The sequence below is a fragment of the Gopherus flavomarginatus genome, chromosome 14 (assembly GCF_025201925.1).
Source record: "Gopherus flavomarginatus isolate rGopFla2 chromosome 14, rGopFla2.mat.asm, whole genome shotgun sequence".
Classification (NCBI taxonomy): domain Eukaryota; kingdom Metazoa; phylum Chordata; order Testudines; family Testudinidae; genus Gopherus; species Gopherus flavomarginatus.
In genome coordinates, this window is record NC_066630.1 from 8821911 (window position 1) to 8839071 (window position 17161).

The 17161-nt window shown below is 42.0% G+C and overlaps 1 protein-coding gene across 3 annotated transcripts in view; it reads right to left on the reverse strand.

Moving 5' to 3' along the window:
• The window catches only part of ATP2C2 (ATPase secretory pathway Ca2+ transporting 2), a 39590-nt gene extending 29058 nt beyond the window's left edge, over positions 1 to 10532 (reverse strand). The window contains exons 1-2 of one of the 3 annotated variants that reach the window (XM_050923247.1): positions 10377 to 10532; positions 405 to 511 (exon numbers count right to left, since the gene is read on the reverse strand). In XM_050923247.1, coding sequence (XP_050779204.1) covers positions 405 to 511; positions 10377 to 10464 — 195 coding nt within the window. In that variant the 5' untranslated portion in view covers positions 10465 to 10532. Of the gene's footprint in view, positions 1 to 404; positions 516 to 9450; positions 9513 to 10376 lie in introns of those variants that run through there. The other 2 variants (XM_050923246.1, XM_050923249.1) reach the window with 2 other exon arrangements.
• Positions 10533 to 17161: the final 6629 nt, after the last annotated feature.

Below are 17161 nucleotides of genomic sequence, written 5' to 3' on the forward strand. Positions count from 1 at the left end.
CAGAGTGTGACACCTGAAGAGCTGTGCATCTTGCACATAAATTTGCATAACTATGCTAAATCCTCTACCCGTTGGTGATGGACCAAGAGCAGTTAGTTGTCTGTGCTGCCCAAGCTTTAACTCAAGTCATTTGCAGTTCAGAGGTTCACTTAACTCACCATCATCACTAATCAGAACAAAGTAAATCAATTATTCAACCATTAATTGAATTCAACTGTTCATTCAGAAAGCCACCCAAATGAAAAGGACAGATCTGAACCCCACCAGACCCTTGAGGAAGTTTGCATCTAAAACTAGACATGAATTTCACAGGTTGGCCCCCTCTCTAAGTAAAATAATGTGGGATATTGGGGTGAGTCCGTATTTCCACAAAGTACAGTTATGCATTATGTAATGAGCCTTACATGTAAACTGTTTGCCAAGTCTTCTTTGTGACATTTGCAAGCTTCTTTGGGAGGAAGAGCTATCACTTCTTTCTCTTGTTCAATTGCTGTCAGTGCCCGTTCTTCATCTGTCTGAGTAATATAGATAAATTGTTAGGGAAGAAGAACTTAGCTAGTACAGTCATTTCATTCATCTTTTGGTTCCTCCCTTTATCTGGCCTCTCTTCCCTTATCCTTCAGTCATAGAGGTTTTCACACTTATCTAACAGTTAAATAATTAACCCTTGCAACCCCTCTCCCCCTCCTGTGGCAGGTACATGTTATCATCTCTGTTTCTGCAGGTTCTCATCCTGAGCTGCTGCTCTGGCAATCACAGTCCACATGGCCTGTGAGACCTGAGAATTTTCTTTTAAAAATCAAATTGACATGCATAATGGCTAGCTCTGGACTTTGTGCCATGTTACTTTGGCTGAATGCTCTCCAGAGAGCGTCTGGCGCCATCAAATTTCTCCCAGGTTTGTACTGAATTTGCAAATCACACCTTTAAGTGAAAAACTAAGATCTGTATTCTCGGCAGGAGGGTGAAGGGGAAGGGGAAGGCCCTTTTGGCAATAATAAGTGGTTTATGGTCAGTTTCAGCTAACACTGTCTTTCCATAAATAAAGAACAAAACTTTTTACACACATGGACTGAGGTCAAAGCCTTCTTCTCTGAGCATATTGACACTCAGCTTTTGTTAGCACCTTTGACGCACAAGCCACTTGACCTCTGGTATTTGAGTATGGTCCAGTTTTGACCATTCTGCTTTAAGAGGACTGCATCGATACCCTCCTTGGAGTCATCTGAGGATAACTTGGCACAAGCGATATACTAACTATGATGGCTTTATGCTGCCATAACTTGTGTTGACCCAAGCTTGTAGCATAGACCTGGCTCTAGTGCGTACCGTCAGTACCTCAGGACTGGGGCCTCTTTAACTCATTTAGTTTCTCAAACTCTTTATTCAGGATTTCCATCCCAAGTCCATTGGACTCCTTTGTGCAGCAGCAGTCTCAGGTTGCTGGGTCGGGCAGCTAGATTAGGCACACATTTCGCTACTATATCAGTATCCAGATAAATTTACAGTTCTTCTTTGTCCTTTAAATGTGTTGACTCCCTCTAAAGCACTCAGATACCACCCCAATGAAAGCTGGACATGCCCCTACATGGATAGATAGAAAAAAATTCTGCTAGGGAGAAACAGCGTGATTTTCCTTTACAGAAACAGTGGTGGTTAGGCAATGTCATGTTCATTATTAAGTATTATTCGTATTACAGTAGGTTTTAGACACTTTAGTTGAGGATAGGAATCCGTTGTGCTGGAAACTGTATATAGAAGTAGTGATAGATTGTACCTTTACAGTCTAAATAGGCAATCCAAACAAAGGGTGGAGGAGGAAACTGAGGCACAAAGAAGGAAAGTGATTTTCTCAGAGTCACACAGCTGATTAATGACAGAGCCACATATAGAACCCTGGTCACCTGAGTCCCAACCTAGTGCCTTATCTAGATGTTTTATAATCTCTTTAATATTATCTATAATTGTAATTCACTCTTTTTAATAAGGTGGACAGATGTCATACCCACCGATCTGAAATTTGGACTGAGTTATACATAGAAAGCCATTACATTTTTTATTGTGCTGATAAATAGTTATAGGTTTTGCTTAAATAAACTGTATTGTTACAAAGGCATAATTATTAAAATGAGTTTATCTGCATGTAGTGGGACAGGACACTTGGAATGATCTTTGTCTTGCAAAGCCACAGTGTTTGAAATGAGTTGGCATGTGCTAGACTAGCATGTAGATACAATCTACTTTAAACACAACAAAGAGTGCGTCACTCAAGGAGGGTTTGCCAGGAGAAAATAAAAATTATTAGCGTAACTATTGTTTGACAAGCTTAGACAGTGCTGCAAGTTACAAAGGAGCAGACATTTAGGCTACAAGTCATGCCTAGTGTTCTGCACCACCACCCCTTACAAAAGGTCACATCTTCTTTTAGCTCTCTGGCTACTATTGTTTTCGATCTATGATTCATTACAGATCACACTGGGACACAAAGCAAATCTGGAAAGGGTGATAAAGGCAGAGCTGTCTACAAATCTCAAATGCTCATCTCCTCACCATTCACCAGGGCATATGAAGACTTTTAGTTTCTGTTTTGGTTAGGGTTGTTCATTCTGGGGTATTGTTTGCTCCCTTCTCCTTCTTGTATTTAGTCGGGCAGTAGATTGCAATTTGGTGAAGTGCAAGCTGCAAGAGTGAAAAGTTCTATTCTGCATGGCACTACAGCAATGGACCTAGTACAAAAACCTGGGAAGAAAACTAGAATCCCACAGCAAGATATTTCCCCCGCCTCCCTAATCTGTGGTGCTGTGTCACTAGTGCTGTTTAATCCTGCTTAAGTACTGTTGCCAATTCTTCCACTCTCGTTGCGAGTCTCACAATATTTAGTGTTTTTCTTACAGCCCTAGGCCCTGAAGTCCTGTGAATATACCAGAATTGCAGCTTTCACTTAAAAAAGTTTCTAGCCTTCATGGTTGCAGAGATAAGCCTGAAAATGTGAATGCGGATGGTTGTAAAGCCACAAGACACGTAAACTTTAAATATATTTTAAAAATATTTTTAAAATGATTTTAAAGCCAGGCTCATGATTTTGACGGCTTCACTCATGGCTTTTGAATGTTTGCAGCTAGCAATGCAGTTGACAGGTCCCACGTACAGAGACCCCTTCACCCCAGCCCACTTGCCCCCTCCATTAGTTAGTTCAACACTGCTGCCACACAGCATATCACACGCAAACACACAGTGCTCTCCCACTCTTCCCTTGAGAGAGATTTTAAATGTGTTCCTTTTTGTTCTCATTGTGTTTCCTGACTTTAAAGTAAAGACAGGAAGACTGGAAGTACTTCACTCATGCCTTAGAGGGTGCAGATTACAACCACAAGGAGTTTTTAACCTAAACACAGATCCACACGAAGTGCAGTTCCACCCACTCCACTCAGCAACAGGGTGAGACCCTGGAAGCTCAGCTTTGTAAGGTAGCTGCTTATTATAGAGTTTCCTGGGTTTCCGCTGAGGGCTTGATTGGGCTTTCAAGCCTCAGCCTTGCTTCATTACTCCACCCTGTAAACCTGCGTGGGAGCTGCAGAGAATGAAGTTAACCCCCAGCTTGCTGGAAAACATTAGGGCTACTGCTCCTTTTCATGGCCTGTTGGGGACAAGCTGCTTTTCTTTTTGTTAAAGGAAGTTAGTGTTTGCCAAAGACTCTGGCACCTGACTAGGAACCAAAATGTATTCGTTATAACAATAGACTGGTTTCCATGGCAGCATTTTTCTCCTTTGGTATTTCTGGGGGCAAATTCAGAAGGATCAAGGGCAAGATGACCCCTAAAGAGCTAAATGTGTCAGCCAGCAAACTTGTTCCTTTAGAAAATCTTTAATCAAATGCTTAAAGACTATGTAAATAGGCTCTGACTTTTTGCTAATGTGTGATATGCTGTGCTGACGTTGTCTGTTTTTAAACAGCACTCCTTTCCTTCCTGTAATTTTCTTCTAAAGGGCACATTTTACCAACTTCACTGCCAGTGTATAAACATACAGTTGAGCAATAAAACTAGTAAGTAAAGAGTGATAACAATGGGCCGTCCCCTACACCTCTGTTGAGAAGTGAATGAGTAGCAGGGCAAAACACATACCCCATTACAGTAGATGCTGGGGAAAAAAAAAAAAAAAAAAAGGCAGGCTTATACTGGAATTGTAACTCAGCACTACATTTAGGGCAAAGAACAAAAGCCAACCCATTTCCGTTGCCTGATGGACAGGAAACTTAAGTTCTGATCCTGCAAACCCATACATATATTTGTAGAGCTGGTAGAAAAAAAACCAGTTTTGTTTCCATGAAGAACTTCAAATCAAATGGTTTTGTTTAACATGTTTTGTAGAAGATTTTGATTTTTTTTAAAATCAAAAAACCCTCACCACACCATTTTTTATTCTGCTTTGAATGGAAATTTTAATTTTGTTTTGGGTTTTCAAACACCAGAATTAAACAACAAAAATAATTTGAAATGAACTGCTTTGTTTCTTTTCAATATTTTTTTTTTAGAAAAAAAATAAAAATCAATATTTTCAAAAAAATATTCCAACTTTCAATAAAATTGCATTGTTTGTTAAAAAACAAACAGGTTGGAACATTTTGACCCAGTGTGTATGCATGTGAGGAATCCTTACAGTCCTGGAGCTATTTGTGTGAGTGTTTGCAGTACCCGGTCCACTAAGAGGAAACTAAATTAAGAAAAATTCATTGACATGAATAAATTGCAACACAGAATAAGCACAACAAGTACAAGGCATAGCAGAATGAAAGGAACGGAAAAACAGACTGAGCAATAGAACTGGTAGAAAAATGGGAAACGTATCATGACATTTTTCCTCCTCCCCACCCCAACAAAAAATGTCAAGCTTTGACATTTTTAAACAAGCGCTGCTGTTTAAGAAGTTCTTCAGTGGAATGGGACACATTTTCCAATCCAGTTGTGGGAGCAAACATTTAACTGGAGATGCAAGGAATCTGATTTGAACCCTAATTCATTTTGTCTGGTCACATATATTTTAGGTGTAAATTTTGCCTGAAACAGGGGTAATGGACCTTTTGAAAATTCCATCCAAAATGTTAGATAGTCAACTTTGTCTTGACTTTATTTCAGAAGTATTGATTCAGGGTTTACGCTATCTTTGCCTAGGGCTTTGGAATTGAAAGATTATATTTGCGAGGCCCATGTCATTGTTAGTGGCTTTTGTGTGACTGCAGCAAATGATAATTCCAGGCAAAGAGGGCATTTTTCCCTCTTAAAAGAGAGGGAAACGCCTCACCTATGTTCATATATAACTGAGCATCTGTCTCTATCTTCTCTACAGTATTTACAATGCTCATGCACACAAAGCTATGGAAATCATAGAAATGTCGGTCTGGACGGAACCTTGAGAAATCATCAAGTCCAGTCCCCTGCACTGAGGCAGGACCAAGTAAACCTAGCCCATCCCTGACAGGGGTTTGTCCAACCTGTTCTTAAAACCCTGTTCTGGGGATGGAGATTCCACCACCTCTCTTGGAAGCCTATTCTACAGCTTAACTAGCCTTCTAGTTGGAAAGTTATTCCTAATATCTAACCTAACTCTCTTTTGCAGCAGAATTTCCCAGGGCTGGATGGTATCCAACAATGCTCACAGAGGAAAGAAAAAGAAGGAAGCATCAGATTAATGGTGCTGGTTCCCACTCCAGGAGCTCATCAAAGGTCCCTCTACATGCATACTATGTGTTGGGGTCTCTCTATATTTGTGGAGGCATGTTGGAGATCTAGGGAGCAGCCACTCAATGCATCATACTCCCCTTTGAGCCTCTTCATAAACCTTTAACCCTCCCACTGACTTTTTTCTCCCTTCCAGCCTGAAAGTGAGGAGGATGGGGACAGGGGTAAGCCAGTGGCAGCATAAAAAAAAATAATTGGAGATATACCCATCTCTTAGAACTGGAAGGAATGGTCATTGAGTCCAGCCCCCTTCATTCACTAGCAGGGCCAAATACTGATTTTTGCCCCAGATCCCTAAGTGGCCCCCCCAAGGATTGAACTCACAACCCTGGGTTTAACAGGCCAATGCTCAAACCACTGAGCTATCCCTCCCCCCAGCAGCACCCTGGTGATGCAAACTATGGTCTGGAGCACCATCCCCTTGAAGGGAAGCTAGATAGGAAGCAAACCTTGCAGGCCAACCATCATTCTCCTCCTGGGAGTGTTGTTGCAGTAGGAGACTATGATAGCTACTGAACAGATTCATCTCCATTTGATATCAAGCACCATCTGTGCGGGGAAAGCACCATTAGAGATCTGTGAAACTACTATAACACAGCTCAGAAACTGATCTCTGCAGTTTGGTTTTAGAAGAGACCATCACTTGGTGTTGTTCATGGAGGTTAGAGGTGGACAAACTCCACCCTCTGTTCTAAACTTTCCACTTTTTAAGTTTCCTGTTTGAATCATGTTTGTGCCTTAGCTCACATATAATTGCTGTTTGTGTTACTCCAGACACTGAGATCAAAGCACCATTTTCCTAGGCCCTGTGTGCATGTATTTTCGGAAACAAACTCAGATCTGAGACATTAACAATTTTAAACAGAAGTTTAAACAACAAATTTAAATAGAAAAAACAAAGAATTATTATTCCCATTTTAGTGATGAATAACTGAGGCACACAGATATTAAATGACTTCGAGTGTGATGACATAAGTAGGAACTGAACTTCAGTATACTAGGTCCTAAGTTAGTGCCTTAACCGTTACACCATAATAGGCAGAGACTGGGTCAAGTGGGGCTTGAACTTTTTTAATCCCTCTATTTGTCACAGTAAAAAAGTGTTTCCAACTAGAAAGTAGACAGCATATTAGTCAATTACCAGATAATAACAAAAGCAGGGAATTTAGTCTTGAGTTATCACATTGTTTAAATTATGCCATGTTAATGGTTATAACAACAACAACAACAACAGTCAATAGCACCAATATAATAAAGTCTTTGAGCACTTGTGTGTGTAGTAAATTAAAACCTTTCTTCCACTTGGATGTAACAACCATATTTGGCATTATGCTTTCAGAATATAATGGCATCCTAATGGATTCTCCATGGATTACCACTGAAATGGTTTTGATGTGTTAATATCACATCCTAATGACATTGTGGAAAGGTCTCCAGTTGTACATTTAAATGATTTTAGTAACTTTGTAGACTTGTACTGAAATCATTCTGACATTGTAATGAGGTCTCTGTGGTCTTGAATGGAAATCATTTTCCCATTGTCTCAGATTCTTCCCAGGTTTACACTGAAAATGTAGGCCTTTTGGAACATAGGAATGGTCATACTGGGTCTGACCAATGGTCTATCTAGCCCAGTATCCTGTCTTTTAATGGCAACCAGTGCCAGATGCTTCAGAGGGAATGAACAGAACAGGGCAAATGTCAAGTGATCCACCCTCATTATCCGGTTCCAGCTTCAGGTAGGCAGATGTTTAGGGAATCCCAGAACATGGGGTTGCATCCCTGGCCATCCTGACCAATAGCCATTGATAGACCTGTCCTCCATTAACTTATCTATTTTTTTTTTAATCCAATTATACCTTTGGCCTTCACAACATCCCCCAGCAATGAGTTCCACAGGCTGTGCATTGTGTGAAAAAATACTCATTTTATTTTTTTAAAACCTACTGCCTATTAAATTCAATGGGTGACCTCTGGATCTTGTGTTATGTGAAGGGGGTAAAAAACACTTCCTCATTCACTTTCTCCATAACAGTCAAGATTTTATAGACCTCTATCAGATCCCCAGGCCCCTCCCTTAGTTGTCTCTTTTCTAAGCTGAAAAGTCCCAGTCTTATTCATCTCTCCTCATATGGAAGCTGTTCCATACCCCTAATCATTTTTGTTGCCCTTCTCTGTACTTTTTCCAATTCTAATGTATCATTCTGGAGATGGGGCGACCAGAAACTGCATGCAGTATTCATGGTGTGGGTGTACCATGGATTTAGATAGTGGCATTATGATATTTTCTGTCTTATTATCTATTTTCTTCCCTAATACTTCCTAACATTGTTAGCTTTTTTGACTGCTGCTGCACCCTGAGTGGATGTTTTCAGAGAACTATCCACACTAACTCCAAGATCTCTTTCTGGAGTGGTAATAGCTAATTTAGACTCCATCATTTTGTATGCATTGTTGGGATTATGTTCTCCAATGTGCATTACTTAGCATTGATCAACAATGAATTTCATCTGCCATTTTGTTGCCCAGTCACCCAGTTTTGTGAGATCCCTTTGTAACTCTTCACAGTCAGCTTTGGATTTAACTATTTTGTGTAATCATAGAAGATTAGGATTGGGACAGACCTCTCGAAGTCATCTAGTCCAACCCCCTGCTCAATGCAGGACCAACCCCAGCCAGGGCTTAAACTTTGCCACCTCACTGTTTACTCTGTTATCCAGATCATTTATGAATATGAATACCAGTCCCAGTACAGATCCTTGAGGGACCCACCTATTTACCTCTGTCCACTGTGTAAACTGATCATTTATTCCTACCCTTTGTATCCTATCTTTTAACCAGTTACTGATCTGTGAGAGGGCCCACCCTCTTATCCCAGGACTGCTTATGAGCCTTTTGCATGGGACTTGGTAAAAGGCTTTTTGAAGGTACAAATACACTGTATGCACAGGATCACTTTTTTTCCCCCACATGCTAGTCCACATTGTAGTGTCATATTATAGTGGTATCATGTTCTGCATAGACTTAAACTGGAATTCAAGGAGATCATGTGCTCACAGAGATCCCAAATATTTGTATTTATTTACAATGCTGTAGAGAGAATGGCAGAGCCAGAAGACCGCAAGTTGTAATTCAGAATAAGTTACTGACTGACTATAGCTCCCTGACTGTGGACAAGTGACTGGACCGTCACTCGAATATTCGCCAAATCAGTGGACCGGAGTTTAAAAACTGCATCTACATTCCTCTTTATTGGGTTACCAAAAGAGAGAGATTATTTTGCTGTCTTAATCTCCCATCACAGCAAGATCAGAATAATTTTTGGCATCCCAGCCATGTCTCCATTTTACTCTGTGAAGTTGGGCTGTGTATGCCGTAACATCACGTACAGGCACAGAAAAAGGATGGTCTCGGTCTCCCTCTCACACATATAATACTGCTACAGTTTTGGCCAACTTGATACTGGAAAGAAGATAACAAATGGGAAGGAATGAAGAGCAGAGTAGAGAGTTGGAGGGAATAGCTTCTGAAGAAAGAGATTAAGAATATTATCTGCAATATACAGAGCCTGGGCAAATGATGATTAAGGGGCACATAACTGCCTATAAGTATTTGGAAGGTGCAAATGCCAAGGAGGGAAAGCAAAGTGGTGCTATAACCAGAAAGTATCAGTCCAGGTATGGAAGAAAGGATGGAATCAGATTCCTCTTACCCATGTGAATGGGTCCAAAGGTCAACACCTCACACGAGCCTGGCAAGGATCAGGATTCAGCGCACACTTTGTTACTTGAAAATATCCAATCCTGTCATTATCATTAATTCTATTACAACAGACCCTAGAGACCTCAACAGAAATCAGAGCACCATTGCACTGGACAAATCCATAGTAATAAGAGGCAGGCACAGCCTCAGAGAGCTTACAGAGTGATCAGAGAAAAAATGTAAAAGAAGAAAAGTTGAACAACAGAAACCAACAATTTCATTCTCTCACTTTCAGTGGCCAATAGAGGGGACACCAAAACTGTATATTTCAGAAAGGTTCCAAACCACATTTCAAGAACATTTTTGAGAAAACAAAATAATCATTCTGAAAATGAGTGATGTTTTGAAAGTGTCCATGGATTATTTTGTAATAAAAATAAATGATAAAGTGCCATCTGAGCAGCTGGATGTCTCATCCCACCCACTGATAGGCTCTATTCTGAACCAAAGGAATCACCCATTTGAAAGTTCAGCCTCAGGACTCATTCACGTCCTTGGGCCCTTTTTGCTCAGAATACTGGCCTGCATTGTTTAAATCTGTTTGACCCTGAAGTCAGTGCAAACACAGTGACATATGCTTCAAATCTGAGTATAGTTAGCTAAGTCTTGACATAAAGATCAATGTTAATACTTAGGATTTATCACAGAAGTAGTCAGTTTGCACACACTTTAATTAACCCACATAACACTCCAATAGGCAGACCAATGTCATTGTTAATATTATCCTCCATTTTACATATGATGATAAAACAAAGTAGCACCGCAAAACTGCCATAGCTATAGAAATGTAACATTGCCAGCAATGCACTGTAGGCTTAGCCCCATCTACATACCACATTTCATAACTCACAGGCAAGAGGCATAGGGAATCCTTACCTCCCCTTCTGGCACTCCATTCCCAATTGGCTGGTATTTCTGGGCTAAGTGGAAAGGTGACTCTTTCTGGAAGAGTTTGGAGAAGCATCTTTCTACCATCTTCGCTTTGCCTCAGCAGCAGCAGCTCCTCATTCTGCTGCTGCTAGAATGTCACCTGTTCCTGACTGTAGCTCAAATTCCTTTGCAAGCCTAGGGTTGTAGCTAGGCAAGAGGGATAGGCAGGTGTTACCTGATGCCTACAGAGGAAGCCACGCCCACTACAGGTGCTTGGGAGAGGCTACACACCCTCCTTCACTCTGGCTGCTCAGCACAGCAGATACCTACAGAGTGTGCAGCTTATTCAATGCCATGCCAAAGGATTCCTGTGTGTGCTTAGTCAAAAACGTGGTTAGTATTTGTATGGAGCAGTCTTAGCTGTAAAGCTGTTAAGGGAGTGTAAAGCAATTAACTTTTGCACCTGGAGGTCTTTTAGCTCTATTGTTTTCTACACTCTCTGATAAAATGCAACAGAAGCACCTTGTGCTGCATTTCAGCATTAGGCAGAAATGGTGGATTGTTTTCCACAGGCAGCTCCATGCAAATGCAGGTTATAGTCACTGCTGAGCTGAGGGAATGAACAGAACAGGGCAAATATCAAGTAATCCACCTCCCTGTTATCCAGTTCCAGCTTTAGGTAGGCAGATATTTAAGGACTCCCAGAGCAGGGGGATGCATCCCTGGCTAATAGCCATTGATGGACCTATCCTCCACTAACTTATCTAATTCTTTTTAAAATCCAATTATACCTTTGGCCTTCACAACATCCCCTGGCAATGAGTTCCACAGGCTGACTTTGTGTTGTGTGAAAAAATACTTCAGTTTATTATTTTTAAACCTACTGCCCACTAAATTCATTGGGTGACCCCTGGTTCTTGTGTTATGTGAAGGGGTAAATAACACTTCCTTATTCACTGTTTGTAAGTTCACAAGGTGAGTGTGGGGAAATCACTGGGGAAAAGCTGCCTTAAGAAATGTTGAATCAGTGTGAGTGAGTGGTGAGGGAATATCTTTGATTGGACCTTTTTCCCTTAGTGAGAGAGGCAGCACCCTTCTTCAGGTCTGGGAAACTTATTTGGTGTGTCACAGCTAAATACAACATGGAACAGATTGCTTAGCATATAGTTAACACATATTTAAAGGACTTTTCAAGGTGAAGAATATCAGTGCCAGGGAAGATGGAAGAAACTGCAAACTCCTAATATACTTGTTGGAAGACTGTGACACTCCCAACTTGTTAAAAACTGGCATGAATTCAAGATGTTTGTCTCCTAATAAAAATGTCCTGTTTAATTTTATGTAGGCTTACTTGTACATCCTTTCCCTATTTGGGGAGCATTTCTGTGGTGGATTACAACCTGCTGGAACAATACTTAATCAGTTACCCCTTTTCTGTGCTCACAAATTCTCATCTGTTGACATGGAGCATTGTCTTGTGGTTTGAACCAGAGCAGCTGAATCAGAATTCCTGGGTTCTCTCCATGATACTTTCATTGACTTGTTAGGTAACTCACTTCGCTCTAAATTGCTAGCTAGGTCTAACTTTGTTTAATTAAAGCACAGCCCAGAGTTTTTGGTGGTATGAAGATTAGAGCTGCTCTGGAAATAGAATTTCCCTCCCCCCAGCAAATTTTGCATTTTTGAAAAAAAAAATCCTTCTGAATCTGAATGAAAAGTCAGATATGCAAAATTTCCCGCAAAATGGTCATTAAAAAAAATCAGTTTGGGAATTTTTCAAAAACGTCCAGTCCCAGCTTCCTGGCTCCATTGCAACCCACCTGGTGAGCTGCTAAGGAGCCACGACCCAGGGTGCCCTAAAATCCTTGAAGCCTCAGGTCTGCGGCAGCCTGCCAGGTAGGAATCCTGTCTCGGTTCTGTCTCAAATTTTGTCAAAAGCAACACATTGACAAAATTTCAATTTTCATTTTCCATGATCTGTCCTTTTCTAATGGGAAGATGTTTCATTAAAAATTTCCAACCAGCTATAGTGGAAATGCACCATCCCAATGGGATATCTGGAAGCTTTATGTCTCAGGCAGGACTTCCAGGAGCCCTGGGCATCACAGAAATTACATCTCATTCAAAGGGTATATGCTACAGACCTATCTCCATTGAGCCTACCTCAAAGATTATGGGAACGGCTCCAGGTGGAGAAGGCATGGGCTAGTTCTTACTTCAGAGGGGTATTGTGAAATGTAATTGATTGATTGCAGATCATTTGGAGACCTTTAAACAGAATGTTCCTTAGAGTATTGAACACAGTTATACTATTCTTAGCCATCTGCTGCCTACTGAGAAGTCCTTGCCTGCTGAACTGATTTGGATGTGCCATAGGCTAAATGAAAGGATTTAATGAATGACTGGAATGTGGTTATGCTTATTCACCTGGGAAGACACCAGAGGATGGTGTTGGACATCTACTTTCAGATCTGTAAAAAGCAACAAAGAGGCCTGTGGCACCTTAAAGACTAACAGATGTATTGGAGCATAAGCTTTCGTAGGTGAATGCCCACTTATACTTTCAGATCTGTCACCCCCAGCTCTTGTTCAATTGTTTGAGGGAGGACCCTGTGCAAGATTGCTCGGTATTTAGAGCCATGGTGTCACCAGTATGTTAAAGACGCTAAGCTCCATATCTGCTTTACCTCTGTTTCCTGATTTCCTAAGAATAGGTAAGGATCTAGACAAAAGCCAGCTGGCTCAGCTGAGTGCAGATAAAGCGTAGGTGGTGCTGTTTGTCAGGGAAATAAATTCTGCTCAGAAGGTGAGTTATTAACTACTCCTTTGAATGTGTCTGTTGCAGTTTTTAGTCTCAGGACCGTACCAGATGGCTCCCGGTTTCCCAGATAGCAAAAGCATCTGGAAATATTTTCTTTCATCATTAGTTAACAAAGAGACTATTTTTTCTGATAGATCTCACCAGACACCCACATGTCTAGTCTACTGCAATCACTCTCTTAGGGACCCACATGCAGGGCCAATATATAGATCATGAAAGTGATCAGGGCGCTGGGGCACATGACATGGAGGAGAGGCTGAGGGACCTGGGCTTGTTTAGTCTGCAGAACAGAAGAGTGAGGGGGGATTTCATAGCAGCCTTCAACTACCTGAAGGGAAGTTCCAAAGAGGATGGAGCTTGGCTGTTCTCAGTGGTAGCAGATGACAGAGCAAGGAGCAATGGTCTCAAGTTGCAATGGGGGAGGTTTAGGTTGGATATTAGGAAACACTATTTCACTAGGAGGGTGGTGAAACACTGGAATGGGTTACCTAGGGAGGTGATGGAATCTCCATCCTTGGAGATTTAACAGAGCCCTGGCTGGGATGATTTAGTTGGGATTGGTTCTGCTTTGAGCAAGGGGTGGGAATAGATGACCTCCTGAGGTCTCTTCCAACCCTATGATCATGTCAATTTCCTACCGGGTATACAATTCATGTATTTTGTGCAACGTGCCTGAACACAGGTTTCCTTAGCCAGGCACAGATGGCTGGCAAGTTATTATCTGCTGATATCTATGCTTCACTGATTTGTCTGGCAAAAGCAGATGGAAGGCCAAATTGTCTGTTTGTGTAAATGAGTGCAGTACTATTGACTTCGAATCCAGTTATACCATGGGACCCTTTGGCCTGAAATTTTCATTTCCTTGACATTATATGAGCTGAGAATAATCTGTGCGGAGGAGATAGAATGGTATAGTATGACAAAAAACACAGACAGCCCGACCACAGAAGTGGAGTAGTACAACTGGACAAGCTTTGTCAGCCTTTCTCTGTTAATTTAGGCCTGTTTGAATCAATTGTATTTTAGTATCCATTTAGCTGAATTATACAGCTGAATAAATACAGATTGAATGTGTACTCAGAATATTCACTAGACATTTCACAGGAATTATGGAGTGGATGAAGTTTTCTCTTCCTGTTGCTTTCGATTTCTATGTGTCATGCACTTAAAAGGAAGTACCACTCCTTTGGCCATTACAATGCACGGAAAATTTGTGGTGCAAAGAATCCTTGTACAGACAGTAACATTAACAACAAGGCCCTGATACAACTTGTATTTCCTAAGTGCTGACATAGCAACTCAGATCCTTATTATATCTTATTATTATTATTATTATTTTATTATATTATGCCTGGGTTGTTTTTTTTAAGTAAAATAAATCTAGGAAAGCTAATATTTTAAATAGGCAGGAATCTCTTTTTCTCCAAAGCACACAAAAGGCAGAACCATTATAAATTAACATTCTTCTAGGCTACAGGAATGCAAAATGTCACATTAGGGAAAAGTAAGATGCCACTCGATTGCCAGTGATCTAAAGCAAAGCTGATCACTATTAAGGCAAATAGTCTGTAGTTACATAAGGTGACAAGGAGCAGGGAATCATGTAATACACAATTGCACCCTCTGTCAAAGAGAGCAAATTGAGGGGTGAAGGCTAATATCTGGCTCCACAGTATTCTAAGGAGGCTTCTCTGCATACTGTGTTAATGAGGATAATGTATATGTGACTCATAGCAATGAAACGTTAACATTTAAGAGAGACTAAAATGGAGATATGCTTGCAAATATGTGTCATCACCATTTCAAAATCGGCTGACTCATGGCTTTATTTAGTCTTGGGCAACCAGCTTTTGGCACAGGCCAAATCCTGCCCTCAGCATGAAAAGGCGTAGAGCTACACAAGACTTTCAAGGGAAGCTCTCTTCTAGTAAGCGATAGGTCCTGTGCAGAGCAGAGAACTCAAGGTTTGTGTGTCGGGGGGTATTGCGTATGGCTAGTGTGACAGATATTGCAACCCTATGCAGTATCTTTGGGGACCACTGTATTGCATTTATGAATGGTTTATGTAAAAGAGTGTTTTATTCCATGGGGGATGCTTACCACAGCTCCTTCAGGAACTAAAAACAGATGAGTTATGATTACCCCGGGGACTGTAAACAACTGCTGCAAAGCACCCCTCGAGGAAAGGACTTTTGATATAAAAAGCTGAGCTTGAACTGACACAGGGCCTCTTTCTAATCCAGCAAACAGACAGGATCTTCTGTCCAAGGGGAGCCCCCGTGCTCACAGAAGGCCCCACCAAGGCCCCACAAACTGATGGGTGATTCCTGGTATTTTTAGTGTGCAGTTAAATCTGTGCATTATTCTTATCATTGTTTTTCTCTGTGATGCTTTTTCCTTCTACAGTACTTGTTTCCTGCTGTTGGCACTTTACAGCAATTCACACCATCATAGACCCCACACCCGCTCCCACTATAGTGTCACAGTTTCAGGGTTAACTGTACCTTTGACAGCCCCTGCTCTAATTTCTCCCATCCTTGTGCAGAATGAATTTTGTTACGTGCACCATTGTCAATGTAATGTGCAGATGTGTGCCATCAGTAGAAACCAAAAACCTAGATATACGTCCCTTCCAGTCCTACACTTCTATGCTTCTGTGCTGTGAGCCTCACAGTGAGATCTGTTCTGCCATGAGAGAAGCAGCACCCAATAAAATGAAAATTGTTTTGCCAATTGCCAGTGAGCCTTCTGAAGCCAAGCCTGCTACCCAAATCCTCTCTTTGGCCTCAGGGAAGCGTGTGTGTGGAGCCTTTGGACCTCACTGTGCCTCTTGTGTTTGTGTAAGCTGGAAAAGTCATAAAATAAAAGAATCTGACATAGCCCACAGAAGAATGTAACCGGAGTGCTCAGTGTGGGTGTGAGATGGTTATACAATCAATATGCATTAGCTAGATCCAACCAGTTGGCTTGAAGGAGGCTCCCCAGCTAAACAGACAAACCAGACTTTCTTGCTCTGCTGAGCCATGTTAAAAGCAGAATATTTCAGGACTAGCACTAGATCTACCGCAGGGTTTCTCAAACAGGGGTCGCCACATGTGTAGGAAAAGCCCCTGGTGGGCCGGGCCGGTTTGTTTACCTGCCCCGTCCGCAGGTCTGGCCAAACTTGGCTCCCACTGGCCACGCATTGCTGCTCCAGGCCAATGGGAGCTGCTGGAAGCGGTGCAGGCCAAGGGTCGTACTGACCGCCGCTTCCAGCAAATCCACTTGGCCCAGAGCAGCAATCTGTTGGCAGTGGTAGCCATGATCTGCAGGACCTGTGGATGGGGCAGGTAAACACACCGGCCCGGCCCACTAGGGGCTTTCCCTACAGAAGCGGTGACACCTGTTTGAGAAACTCTGATCTTATTCCCATCTGATCTCATCCGACCCCAATGCCATTGAACCCCTTCCCCAAACACAATTAAAAACTATTCTCTTTCTCCTCGGTGAGTAAACTGATGGTTCATTGCTCTTACTACATTTATAATTATGGAGATGTGAGAGGAGCTGCACCCCTTGCTATACCTATACAACAGGAGCAGCAAATATAGTGCACCCATCTAGAGTGTGGGTGGAAGAGCTGGGGGAATGGGGTCAGGGCTCTGCTGGCATCTAGAAACACCTTGGTTAGCAGCACCCAGCCCCCCACTCCACACTGAGCTGAGACCAGCCGGTGCCGAGAGCTGGTGTCTGGTGGGAGCGCTGGAGTGGAGACTCTCTGCCCTTTCCCCCTTCTTTAGCTCAGTCACATAGGGGAAGGTATAATTTAGCCCTTACTCTCCTGAAACATTCTTCACTTTGGGCTTGTCTACATCAGAAAGTTGCAGCGCTGGTGAGGGAGTTACAGCGCTGCAACTTAGGAGGTGTACACATCTGCAGGGCACCACCAGCGCTGCAACTCCCTGTTTGCAGCGCTGGCCGTACTCCCGTT